This window comes from Oncorhynchus clarkii, chromosome 5 (genome assembly GCF_045791955.1).
Source record: "Oncorhynchus clarkii lewisi isolate Uvic-CL-2024 chromosome 5, UVic_Ocla_1.0, whole genome shotgun sequence".
Lineage (NCBI taxonomy): Eukaryota > Metazoa > Chordata > Actinopteri > Salmoniformes > Salmonidae > Oncorhynchus > Oncorhynchus clarkii.
In genome coordinates, this window is record NC_092151.1 from 44,343,821 (window position 1) to 44,357,518 (window position 13,698).

Below are 13,698 nucleotides of genomic sequence, written 5' to 3' on the forward strand. Positions count from 1 at the left end.
GATCTTCAGTTTCTCTGCAATTTCTTGCATGGGAATAGCCTTCATTTCTCAGAACAAGAATAGACTGACGAGTTTCAGAAGAAAGTTCTTTGTTTCTGGCCATTTTGAGCCTGTAATTGAACCCACAAACGCTGATGTTCCAGATTCTTAACTAGTCTAAAGGCAAGTTTAATTGCTTCTTTAAATCAGAACAACAGTTTTCAGCTGTGCTAACATAATTGCAAAACGGTTTTCTAATGATCAAGTAGCCTTTTAAAATGATAAACTTGGATTAGCTAACACAACGTGCCATTGGAACACAGGAGTGATGGTTGCTGATAATGGGCCTCTGTACGCCTATGTATATATTACTTTTTTTTTTTAAATGCTGTTTCCAGCTACAATAGTCATTTACAACATTAACAATGTCTACACTGTACTTCTGATGATTTTTATGTTATTTTAATGGACCAAAAAAAGTGCTTTCTTTCAAAAACAGGGACATCTCTAAGTGACACCAAACTTTTGAATGGTAGTGTACATACATACATACATACGATGAAGACCATATAATGTGATAAAAAAATATTAGAATGAGCTCAAGCTTTAAACAGCCGGTCTAATAGCCATTATGACTAGGCTACTAGCCTATTATGGCTAAAACTACAGGCAGTCCAAGATTGTTTGTTGGCCCAGTTTTAATGGTTGCAATTTTTGTTGGTGTAAAATGGTCAATAAACTAGCGCTCCTCCAAGCAGATCAGATCGATAGACTGACCCCAAAAGCCTTTATACGGTGTTCAATCAATCAATTATAAAACACCAAAACTGGCTAATTGTCTGAAGTTAAGGTAAACTAAAGTCACACATGGCAGCATGAAAAGCAGAGGAATATACCATACCAGATAATCCATGAAATTCTTCAGTTTGACGTGCTCTTCAAAAAAAATGAGATTTCAACTACGAAGTTGGTTGGGGTCGGCGTATTCCAGGTAAAATGGATGCATTCAAATCTTGTTTTGGTGTAAAATATTTAGCCTTTGTATTCCCCACCTTGGCCAAAAACAGCAATATAATCAATGTGTGCAGAGCGTGTTGGTTTCGACGCGTTGAAACTCTGTGGGTTATGCAATTGCTATTTTCTTATAGACTAGCTAACATAAATCTAAACATGATATTCTATGCACGGCCTTCTTTTCACCTGGCTTTGTTTTGGTCTTTATTCCCTAGCAAGAATCCGATTTTGGGCTGTACAGGACATGTTGCAGGAAGTATGGATAGTTTTTTCAGGGTCTTCACTAGTTACCACAGACACAAAGTCATAATTATGGCTAAACCCGCCCATTTCTATAATTTATTTTCGTAAAATCCTATTTAAACCTAACATTAACCACACTGCTAATCTTATTGCTAACACTACCCTTATATTAAGACCAAAAATCACGTTTGTGTTTTCATGGATTTTTACGATATAGCCATTTTATATAGCCATTTTGTGGCTGTGGTAACTAGTGATAGCCCTTTATCAGGCGTAGCATTATGAAAGATATTCGAGCGAAACGGTGATATCCGGCTATAGTCTTAATTTGGATACACCTGACTATATGATATATCGCAGACATTTGAAACCCTATACATCAAAATAAATGTTGTTGATGCTATATTATCGATTAAAGTTGGATGGGTTCAAATCAAAACCTCAACCACCGTTTTGGAACTTGGTCGAAACCCGGAAACGTACTTAAGTTGGTTTTCTTGAATTTTATGACCTCCCCCACTCGTCATTGGACGTCGCGTGACCTTTGTACAGTATTTGCTTCATTTACTTGAACGATTAAACAATTTTGCAAGGCTGTCCCATTTGCTACACTAAACCAGTCACCATCGTTACATCAGGGTTTTATTATTTGAAAAACATGACAATTAACTGTATCTTCAAAGTAAGAGAATTTCCTCCCTCCAATAATGTGCGAGTCTTGACCTCTAGTGGTTTATACGTGACGATACAAGTTGTGCTTGGGGCACTCTGTTCATGGGGCACTCTCTTCACAATGTTAATATCAGCAAACCGCTCGACCACATGATGTGATACAGGTGGTTTGCGGTAGTGAGGCAGGTTGGATGTACAGCCAAATTCTCTAGAGAAATTAACATTACATTCTCTGGCAACAGCTCTGATGGACATTCCTGCAGTCAGCAAACCCATTGCACACTTCTTGATATGCCACACCTGTCAGGTGGATGGATTATCTTGATAAAGGAGAAATGCTCAATAACAGATGTAAACAAATGTGTGTGCAACATTTTAGAGAATTAAGCTTTTTGTGCTTATGGAACATTTCTGGGATATTTTATTTCAGCTCATGAAACATGGGACCAACACTTTACATGTTGCGTATATATTTTTGTTCAGTATAATTTACAAATGAAGCAATTTTGATTAGTGAGTCTGCCATATCAGAGGCAGCAGATTGATGACCAGGGATGTTATCTTGATAAGTGCACGAATTGGGCCATTTTCCTGTCCTGCTTACCATTCAAAATGTAATGAGTACTTTTGGGTGTCAGGGAAAATGTATGGAGTACATTATTTTCTTTTGGAATGTAGTGGAGTAAAAGTTGTCAAACATATAAATAGTAAAGTACAGATACCCTCAAAAACGACTTAATTGGTACCCCTCAGAACCTGGTTCCTCTCTAGGTTTGTTCCTAGGTTCCTTCCTTTCTATGGAGTTTTTCCTAGCCACCATGCTTCTACATCTGCATTGCTTGCTGTTTGGGGTTTTAGGCTGGGTTTCTGTGTAAGCACTTTGTGACATCTGCTGATGTAAAAATTGCTTTATTAACTGGGTGGTTCGAGCCCTGAATGCTGATTGGCTGACAGCCATGGTATACCACGGGTATTACAAAACATTTATTTTTTACTTCTCTAATTACATTGGTAACCAGTTTTTAATAGCAATAAATCAAATCAAATTGTGTTGTCACATGAGCCAAATAAAACAGGTGTAGACCAGCAGTGGTTAGAGCGTTGGGCCAGTAAGTGAAAGGTTGCTAGATCGAATCCCCGAGCTGACAAGGTAAAAATCTGCCATTCTGCCCCTGAACAAGGCAGTTAACCCACTGTTCCTAGGCTGTAATTGTAAATAAGAATTTGTTCTTAACTGACTTGCCTAGTTAAATAAAGGTTAAAAAATATTTTAAAGGCCTTACCGTAAAATGCTTAATTACAAGCCCTTAACCAACAATGCAGTTCGAGAAATAGAGTTAATAAAATATTTACTAAATAAACTAAAGTAAAAAGTAATAAAATAACAATTACGAGACTATATACAGGGGGTACCAGTACCGAGTCAATGTCCTGGGGTGGCCATTTGATTAATTGTTCAGCAGTCTTATGGCTTGGGAGTAGAAGCTGTTAAGGAGCCTTTTGGACCTAGACTTGGCGCCCCGGTACCGCTTGTCGTGCGGTAGCAGAGAAAACAGTCTATGACTTGGGTGACTGGAGTTTTTGACAATTTTTTGGGCCTTCCTCTGACACCGCTTAGTATATATGTATTGGGCCGCACACACTACCCTCTGTATGGCCATCAGATGCCGAGCCGTTGCCATACATGGCGGTGATGCAAGTGGTCAGGATGCTCTCGATGGTACAGCTGTAGAACTTTTTGAGGATCCGGAGACCCATGGGGGTTTGTGGTATATGGACAATATATCACGGCTAAGGGCTGCATCCAGGCACTCTACGTTGCGTCATACATAAGAACAGCACTTAGCTGTGGTATATTGGCCACATACCACATCCCCTCGGGCGTTATTGCTTAATTATAAATACATTTGATTTGGCATATTTTTACTTAAGTACTTTACACTCCTGCATTGTAGCCTAATGAAAATGTACAATATATAAACGATGAATATGAGGTGTACCTTATGGGATAACATAGATAACAGAGAAACAATCAATGTTAGGCCACACTTCACAGACCTGTGTTACATTATCACACAGCCGTGGTATAATTTCAGGTTTAGATTATTCTTGGTTAATTTGAATGATATAACAAATACGGGGACAGTGAAAATCTCGCAGTAGAGGCTACCTAGATGTTGCAAATGCCCAAAACCTCTCAGAATAGTAAAACAGACAGACTCCAGTTGCATGAAATGGTTACGTTTATTTTTCCAAAATCCCAATGCACACTGCATGCATAGTGCAGTAATAATAATTATAACGACGTCATAACAATATGGCAACATTGTAACAATACAGCAACAATATGGCAACTTGACCAAATCTGTTGGTGACTGCTGCTGTGTTGCCTGTTGGATGCATAGACATTAAAACCAGGTTGAATGTAACCTAGAACTAGCTCCACCCTCGACTATTCAGGCTTATTACGTGTGAGGACTAGTCCTGTTACGAGCCTGAAGCATCTGGAATAAGACTTTCTCCCTCCTACCTATTCATGAAGAAAAATAAGACATTGTTCTTTGCTTTTTACGCATGAATTTACAGACTACAGGCACATGCTTTACAACTCGAAACTTATTTTCGGACGAGATTCTACAGCCGCATTGATTGCAAAGGACTAAAACTAAAAACTAAAGAGGTTGGTGCTGAATACAAAGTGAAACGGTGATCCCATGTTTCGCTCGCATGACTAATTAATATCAGTACTCAGTCTTGCGCGCTCCTATTTTTTTAATATAAACTATGGCGTTTAGAGCGAGAGCGTTGTACGACTTTAGTTCCGAAAATCCAGGAGAGATATCGATTACTGAGAACGAAGTTGTTACTTTGTACAGCGAACAAGATGTCGAGGGATGGTTAGAGGGGACTAACAGCAGAGGGGAGACTGGTCTTTTTCCAGCCTCATATGTGGAGATTCTCACAAATGATTTATCTGACATCTCCTCCAACAACAATGGCATGTCGGCAGGTCATGGTCAAGCCGAGTTGCCATCAAGTGGATATGATTCATCATACCATTCCCAGTCCCACTCTCGTGCTGAGAGCATTACAGTCCCGAACTCTTCCCACTCTGCTTATCCTGTGCAAACTCCACAGCACCACAGTTACCCGACCAGTCAAGGTAGCGATGACGACTGGGATGATGACTGGGATGACAGCTCGACTGTGGCGGATGAACCTGGAACGATACATGACAATGATGGAACTAGTTCCACAGCATACACGGTCACTACCAGTTTACCTGAGAGACGTAGCAGTGCCCAAGCCAAAAGTTCAGCCACAGTGAGTAAAAACCTCAACAGGTTTTCAACCTTTGTGAAATCAGGCGGAGAGGCTTTTGTGTTGGGCGAGGCGGCTGCCTTTGTCAAGGACGGGGACAAGATCTGTGTTGTCATGGGCCAGTATGGGCCAGAGTGGCAAGAAGACCCATATCCATTCGCCTGCTCTATCGATGACCCCACCAAACAGACTAAATTCAAAGGCATGAAGAGTTACATGTCATACAGACTAACGCCCTCTCATACCCAGAGCCAGGTGAATAGAAGGTACAAGCACTTTGACTGGCTCTATGCCCGCCTAGTGGAACGATTCCCTGTCATATCAGTCCCCCATCTGCCCGAGAAACAGGCCACGGGGCGCTTCGAACAGGACTTTGTCTCCAAGCGCAGAAAAGGTTTAATATGGTGGATGAACCACATGACGAGCCATCCTGTCCTGGCCAGGTGTGACGTCTTCCAGCACTTCCTCACCTGCCCCAGCACAGACGAGAAGACGTGGAAGATGGGCAAGCGAAAGGCGGAGAAGGATGAGTTGACTGGCGCTAACTTCTTCCTGACCATCTCCACCCCGGCCGTTCCACTGGACCTACAGGAGGTGGAGAGCAAAATAGACGGTTTCAAAGCCTTCACCAAGAAGATGGATGAGAATTGTCTGTTAGTCAACGCTACCATCAACGAGTTCGCCAGGAAGCAGATCACCGGCTTCAAGAAAGAGTATCAGAAAGTGGGCCAGTCCTTCAAACTGCTGGGCCAAGCCTTTGAGATGGACCAACAGGCCTATTCCGTAGGACTGAACCGTGCCATAGCATTCACAGGAGAGGCCTACGAGGTTATAGGAGACTACTTTGCCGAGCAGCCCAGACAGGATTTGGACCCCATATCGGACCTGCTGGACCTGTACAAGGGACACCTGGCCAACTACCCTGATATCATCCATGTTCAGAAAGGTACAGTACGGTGTCACAGCTGTCTCTGGTCTATGCCATAGAAATGCCATAGTCCAGAGACCAGTCAAAGCCCCTCTGACCATGGCCATTTGAGTGTAGCCTCATAGGTATTTGATTTCTTTGGTCACTACCCCCATAGGGGTCATGTCACGCGGATGTTATGTTAATGATGAGAAAAAACAAATGTTGCCCTGGCATTCCGTGAAGTCCCTTGCATCGAGATCCTTTATGTTTTTAATGTTGCGTCAGTTCATGTAACATTTATTTATGTAACCTTTCTTTAACTAGGCAAGTCAGTGAAGAACAAATTGTTATTTACTATGACGGCCCTGACCCGGCCAAACCCTCCCCTAACCCGGACGACACTGGGCCAATTGTGGGCCGCCCTATGGGACTCCTGATCACGGCCAGTTGTGATACAGCCCGGGATCGAACCAGGGTCTGTAGTGACACGTCTACCACTGCAATGCAGTGCCTTCGACCGCTGTACCACTCGGGAGCTTGATGCACACATGTTTTGTATTATGTAAAACTTTTGTGCTTGCTGGCAAAAGTTTGCTGTTACAGTTTATGCTGTTGAGTAATGCACTCGAACATGACTGGAAGGCATGACATGTAATTACCTGTCCTTGCAGAAATGTTGTCTCACACCCACTCTAGAGAGTGAGATCAGAGGTTGGGGCTTTGGCACATAAAACCACGGACATCTGCCAAATGCTGAAGTATGTAACTTTTTGAATAGAACTCTGATAAAGGAGCCTACAATCAGAGCGCAGGGCTCGAAGATACTGCAGATAGGCCTAGTCTTCAAGGAAGGACACACGGTTCAACGGAACTCTCTCGTTCTCGTTTTTTACCAAGTAAGACAACATTCTCTGATTTGTCACTTTGATTTATCACACAGGAGATACACAAATACGGGGAACTGTTTGTTACACGCTATGCAGTCCCAAGTTCAATTGAGACGTCGAAGGTTAGGTTATCCTACATCTGAATAGAATGAGAAGGAGGAGATTCCGGGGCCCCTTGTCCGGCGTTGCCCTGGGAATGTTGGAATGTCGGAATGGAAGCAGCCTCAGGATTAAATTATTTTCCTCTCCAAGGGTGGGGATCTGGGGAGCTGCTCCACAATATGCCTGGGCAAATCTCTTCCCACTGGCACCGGTGAAACAGTTCAACTTATTGGTGCTTTGGTACTGTAATCGCATGCGAGCGCTGAAAATAACCAAGTTCATTTCACATCACTAGTATGTCTGTCTATTCATCCACGTTTGCGTGGGAGACTGACTGCGTGAGTGTGACGTTTGTGTGGTATTTTGTATTCCCCAGATAAGGGTCTATTCTAATGGCTGTAGAGAAGGTTATTTCAGTAAGGCAGCGGCCAAGTCTTAAGTCAGATCTTCCACTTACACATTCAAAGCTCAAGTATGTGTCCTTCACTGCAACATTTGTACGGTTCATATCTCATTTACAACTTGTAAAACTATCGCTGTTCTTTAGCTATTCACTTAGTAAAAAGGTTGCTCTGTGTTTGCGGCCTTGGAGAACCTCTTAGCCTGAATACTCCACAGTGCAATAAGTTGTAAATTAGACAGACTGCTTTTAGTTAGAAGATTATAACTCTGTGTGAGTGAGACAGTAGAGCATTGGCTTCAGTCTACTACTCTATTGGCCAGAAAGGGCATGAAACCACAGTCAACTCTTTTCCCTGAGTCATGTAAAAACTTTTCAGAGACAGATTTAGGATTCAACTAGAGTTTGCATGACTAAAGATATCATTTTTTCCTTTCCCCCACTTTAAGGAATAGTTTTGACACCCCTTCTCTCGAAACCCTTTCCATGCCCCCTTTCCCACCCACGTTTTTTCCCCCTCTCCCTCTCCGCCACCTCTCTCCTCAGGTGCCCTTACCAAAGTGAAGGAGTGCCAGAAGCAGGAAGGGGAGGGATCAACCATCAACGAGCGTTGTAACATCATTTCCTGTGCCACGTTGGCTGAGATCCAGCACTTCCACCGTACGCGCGTACGTGACTTCAAGAGCCAGATGCAACACCACCTCCAGCAGCAGATCAGCTTCTTCCAGAAGATCACTGGGAAGTTAGAGGAGGCACTTCAGAAGTACGACGAATACATAATATAAGGGACCTGAGGAAAGGAGGGTGGCTACAGAGGGATGGAGAGAGGATGGCGGGGACAGAGGGAGAGAGAGGAGGGGGACTTAGAGAGGGAGATAAAGAAAGATGGCTAGAGATGATAAATAAAGTGCCCCGGAGGAGATGGGGCACTTGAATGACTTGTTCAGTTCTCCGTGACCAGATTATTCATCCATTCTACAGTGGGAAGTGAGTGGATCTATGCAGGTGATGCAGTGACGGATGGGGGAAAATGGGGTAGAAAGATACTGAAGACACTCCTTCGTTGACGTTGTTGTCCGCAAAACCTGATCGCGTAGTCTAGCTTGACGGGATATGTTAAGTCATCACATACAAGACTTGTCACTTCATGAAATGAGTGGGATGTCTTCCATAAGGAACTGTATAGAATTGCAAAGATATCTCTTAAAATACATGTTTAACCTGTTGCATTGAATCCCCCTTATTTGCCTTTTTCTCTGAACAAATATAACAATTTCAGTTTCATGGCAAATATGAATGACGTGTGTGTGTGTGTGTGTGTGTGTGTGTGTGTGTGTGTGTGTGTGTGTGTGTGTGTGTGTGTGTGTGTGTGTGTGTGTGTGTGTGTGTGTGTGTGTGTGTGTGTGTGTGTGTGTGTGTGTGTGTGTGTGTGTGTTTGTGTGTGTGTGTGTCTTATTATAGAGGGGGCAACCATGGGGGGGTTGGTATTTCAATATTCTGTTGTAGTTTCTGAACCTCATTATTTGAGACCTCCCAGAGAGCTCTGTGCCAGGAACAAGCTTTAAGATTGTAGAACACTGGAGGAGAACAGAACACCTGCTTTTTTATTCCTTCGTATTGTTCCCAATGGAGATGGAGGCACAAATAACTCAGCCAGAATAATACTGCAAATGATGTCTCTGTGGGATTCCCTGGTGTCGAAGGACATTGTTGAAATGAAATCCTTCCTCCTACACATGTACTGCATGTGAATTTGACGATTGAAGGACCATTGATTGGTATCCTCCCAAAACACAGTTGTCGGATGACAGCCAAAAGTCTAATGAATGTAAGTTATTTTACCAGGTTGATTAGGGTAGTGCTAGATGACTTGACACACATCGCCCCTGAACAGCCTAATACATGTAGAAGGAACCTTTATCACAGTATATTCACTTGATCACACAAAGAACACTGTGTAGTCCTTTTTCTCATGTTTGCCCGGTCTACATTTAGCAGACAGCATGGCTGCAATTCAGGTACTACTACCAGGCCCACTGTTATTGATATAGGACACCATCTCTTCTCCTCTCCCAATAGGTCAAGTTACTCCACCTCCATTGCGTCCATTATTTAGACCAGATTCCTTTTCCACTAGCTCTGGGTCAAGTTACATCTGAAACACTTGAAGGGAATTTAAATGGTTTGTTGTTCTTGTTATCTTGCTATCTTGCTGAACTGGGTTTGTTGTGTTTGCTCACCCATGTCCAGTGCTTGACTCGGGATGAAAGAAGTGCAGGAGCTGTCTTTTCCCAAGTCCATCCATTAGATTATGTTTACCGAAGTTCAGTGGTGTAAAGTACTTAAGTGAAAATACTTTTAAGTACTACTTAAGTTGTTTTTTTGGGGTATCTGTACTTTACTATTTATATTTTTGACAAATTTTACTTCACTACATTCATAAAGAAATTAATGTACATTTAAAAGTACATTATTTTCTTGAGGAATGTAGTTGAAGTAAAAGTTGTCAAAAATGTAAATAGTAAAGTATTCTGTAATGAATGTATTGTAATGTAAAAAAAAAAAAATAATAATAATTGTATAACTGCCTTAATTTTATCAGACCCCAGGAAGACTGGATCTATAATAAATACTGACAAGGTACAAATATGTCATTCTGCCCCTGAACAAGGCAGTTAACCCACTGTTCCCCGGGCGCCAAAGACGTGGATGTCGATTAAGACAGCCCCCCGCACCTCTGATTCAGAGGGGTTGGGTTAACTGCGGAAGAAATATTTCAGTTGAAGGCATTCAGTTGTACAACTGACTAGGTATCCCCCTTTTCATTTCCCCACAGTTGACAGTCAGAGCAAAAACCAAGCCATGAGGTCGAAGGAATTGTCCGTAGAGCTCCGAGACAAGATTATGTTGAGGCACAGATCTGGGGAAGGGTACCAAAACATTTCTGCAGCATTGAAGGTCCCCAAGAACATAGTGGCCTCCATCGCCAAGCCTCTCCCTAGAGCTGTGGGCCCGGCCAAACTGAGCAATCGGGGGAGAAGGGTCTTGGTCAAGGAGGTGACCAAGAACCCGATGGTCACTTTGACAGAGCTCTAGAGTTCCTCTGTAGAGAGGGGAGAACCTTCCAGAAGGACAACATCTCTGCAGCACTCCACCAATCAGGCCTTTAAGGTAGAGGGGCCAGATGGAAGCCACTCCTCAGTAAAAGGCACATGACAGCCCGCTTGGAGTTTGCCAAAAGGCACCTAAATTCTCAGACTATGAGAAACAAGATTCTCTGTTCTGATGAAACCAAGATTGAACTCTTTGGCCTGAATGCCAAGCGTCACTTCTGGAGGAAACCTAACACCATCTCTACGGTGAAGCATGGGGGTGGTTGCATCATGCTGTGGTGATGTTTTTCAGTGGCAGGGACTGGGAGACTAGTCAGGATCGAGGCAAAGATGAACGGAGCAAAGTACAGAGAGATCCTTGATGAAAACCTGCTGCAGAGCGCTCAGGACCTCAGACTGGGGCGAAGGTTCACCTTCCAATAGGACAATAACCATAAACACACTGTCAAGACAATGCAGGAGTGGCTTTGGGACAAATCTCTGAATGTCCTTGAGTGGCCCTGACAGAGCCCGGACTTGAACCCGATAGAACATCTCTGGAGAGACCTGAAAATAGCAGCAATGCTCCCCTTCCAACCTGACAGAGCATGAGAGGATCTGCAGAGAAAAATTGGTTCAAGTCCTGGCTCTGGGCCGGTGATGGGCTACTTTGTTTTATAGAGGCGCTGGTATGGCTCTCCGGACAGCTCCAGCCCAAATCAAGCACGGCCCATGTCCTGATAATCGTTGGACATACACATTACGTTTTTGAAGTAAGAGGGAAACAGTAATCCTCCAGACCCCTATTCAAGTCTGTCCTCACGGAAGTTCACATTCACAAACATTGCCTGGGTGGGTTAAGTTAGTCAGGAAAAGCAGCAACCAAACAGCTTTTGGTCATACGCTCTCTCTCTCAGAGCAAAGTTCAAAGCACAGCACAACCAGCTGATTCAGTTATGACTCATTGCTACACAGGCTGGTTGTTCTCCTCTCTCAGAAGGACTGCATGTTTGAGATCGACTACATTGCAGTCTGGCTGTGAAGGGTGTTTCTAAATGTGAAATTCAGACTATTATAGCAGTCTTCTGAACTGTGCAGCCAAACTGCAATGGCATCAATGTCAAAAACACGGTCTCTCTATACAGTTGGAGGGATTTCCGCTACCATCATACCCGTTTAATTATTAATGTGATCCGAACTGACAGTTTATGTAATGTCCACAGTCCACAATCATTGAAGACTGTTTTGTGGCGACACCTTTTTGAAGTTACTGTTCATGCTCACGCAAGAAGTATAAGTCCATTCATTACCCAGAACAAAGGAAGACATTTTATTTCCACTGGCTGGGGCTCTTGGGTTGTCCCTCTCTGTGGAAACAGACTAAGCCTGTTAGAGCTTGATTTAAATAATATTCCTAACTGTAAAAAAAAAAAAAAAATGGGCCCGATGTCCTTTCTGATAGTAATCAGAAGCATATTGCAATGTTTGTGGAATGTTACTTTTGAATCTTCCTTAAACCTTGTTGAGTTCCCTTTAAACAGAGTTTGTGTATGTGAAATCATATCCTCCCCCTCGTGTGTACCTCACTCTTCCCCAGTCCAGCCCACATCGCCCCCATGAACTGGTCTGGTGGAAAAGTGTAGTGCTTAATGGAAGGATATAAAGAAACAAAAGGTGAACTATAGTCTTTAAGGAAACTAAAAAGGTCAGTCAAGACCAACATAGGCTACTCATTTAAGATGATGTTTAAAGGTATGCAATACTGGGCTGGCACAAGTTACAAAATAAACAGCATGCAAAGGATAAAACATCCACACAACCTACACTACATGACCTCATTGACCATCTCGTTCCAAAATCATGGGACTTAATACGGAGTTGGTCCCAACCTTTGCTGCTATAACAGCCTCCACTCTTCTGGGAAGGCTTTCCACTACATGTTGGAACATTGCTGCGGGGACTTGCTTCCATTCAAACACAAGAGCATTAGTGAGGTCGGGCGCTGATGTTGGGCGATTAGGCCTGGCTCGCAGTCAGCATTCCAATTCATCACAAAGGTGAATTATGGAGTTGAGGTCAGGGCTCTGTGCAGGCCAGTCAAGTTCTTCCACACCAATCTCAACAAACCATTTCAATATGACAGTATCTCATTGTCATACTGAAACAGGAAAGGGCCTCCCCCAAAGTTGGAAGCGCATAATCGTCTAGAATGTCATTGTATGCTGTAGCGTAAGATTTACCTTCACTGGAACTAAGGGGCCCGAACCATGAAAAACAGCTCCAGACCATTATTCCTCCTCCACCAAACTTTACAGTTGGCACTATGCATTCGGGCAGGTAGCTTTCTCCTGGCATCCGCCAAACCCAGATTTGTCCGTCGTACTGCCAGATGGTGTTTCACAGAACATGTTTCCACTGCTCCAGAGTCCAATGGTGGTGAGCTTTACACTACTACCAACCATTGCACAAGGTGATCTTAGGCTTGTGTGCGGCTGCTCGGCCATGGAAACCAATTTCATAAAGCTCCCAAAAACTGTTCATGTGCTGACATTGCTTCCAGAGGCAGTTTGGAACTCGGTAGTGAGTGTTGCAACCGAGGACAGACGATTTCTATGCGCTACGCGCTTCAGTGGTCCAGTTCTGTAAGCTTGTGTGGCTTAACACTTCGTGGTTGAGCTGTTGCTGCTCCCAGACATATCCACTTCACAATAACAACACTTACAGTTAACCAGGGCAGCCCTAGCAAGGCAGACATTTGACAAACTGACCTGTTGGAAAGGTGGCATCCTATGACTGAGCTCTTCAGTAAGGCCATTCTACTGCCAATGTTTGTCTATGGAGATTGCATGGCTGTGTGCTCGATTTTATACACCTGTCAGCAACGGGTGTGGCTGAAATAGACAAATCCACTCATTTGAAGGGGTGTCCACATACTTTTGTATATATCATGTATATTTAATTTGAAAAAATACACAGATCTTTTGCCATATAATTATGTATATATTGTATAGGATATCTGCGTCTTTTGCCATACATGCAGAACTTCTGAAATGACAATGTGATTTCTGCAAGCTGCAG

At 43.2% G+C, this 13,698-nt stretch overlaps 2 protein-coding genes across 4 annotated transcripts in view; one reads left to right on the forward strand and one right to left on the reverse strand.

Annotated features, from left to right (window-relative positions):
* Positions 1 to 1,275, reverse strand: part of LOC139408899 (ADP-ribosylation factor-like protein 15) — a 75,924-nt gene extending 74,649 nt beyond the window's left edge. Inside the window, exon 1 of one of the 2 annotated variants that reach the window (XM_071153335.1) lies at positions 881 to 1,275. In XM_071153335.1, the coding sequence (XP_071009436.1) occupies positions 881 to 892 (12 nt within the window). In that variant the 5' untranslated portion in view covers positions 893 to 1,275. The remainder of the gene's footprint in view (positions 1 to 880) is intronic. The other variant, XM_071153334.1, reaches the window with a different exon arrangement.
* A 3,113-nt stretch (positions 1,276 to 4,388) lies between these two features.
* LOC139408898 (sorting nexin-18-like) lies at positions 4,389 to 10,435 on the forward strand. 2 transcript variants are annotated; one of them, XM_071153332.1, is made up of 3 exons: positions 4,400 to 6,175; positions 8,075 to 8,291; positions 10,365 to 10,435. In XM_071153332.1, the coding sequence occupies exons 1-3, from the start codon at positions 4,693 to 4,695 to the stop codon at positions 10,366 to 10,368; spliced, it is 1,704 nt and encodes a 567-aa protein (XP_071009433.1). In that variant the 5' UTR covers positions 4,400 to 4,692; the 3' UTR covers positions 10,369 to 10,435. The 2 variants fall into 2 exon arrangements, with proteins under 2 accessions (XP_071009434.1, XP_071009433.1); XM_071153333.1 differs by lacking the exon at positions 10,365 to 10,435 and having other exon boundaries at positions 4,389 to 6,175; positions 8,075 to 10,107.
* The last annotated feature ends 3,263 nt before the right edge of the window (positions 10,436 to 13,698 follow it).

Bases quoted from the DNA above. Each gene is read 5' to 3' on its own strand.
- LOC139408898 (XM_071153333.1), top strand. From the start codon at position 4,693: ATGGCGTTTAGAGCGAGAGCGTTGTACGACTTTAGTTCCGAAAATCCA. The intron at 6,176-8,074 runs GTACAGTACGGT...CTCTCTCCTCAG, and splicing joins TATCATCCATGTTCAGAAAG to GTGCCCTTACCAAAGTGAAG.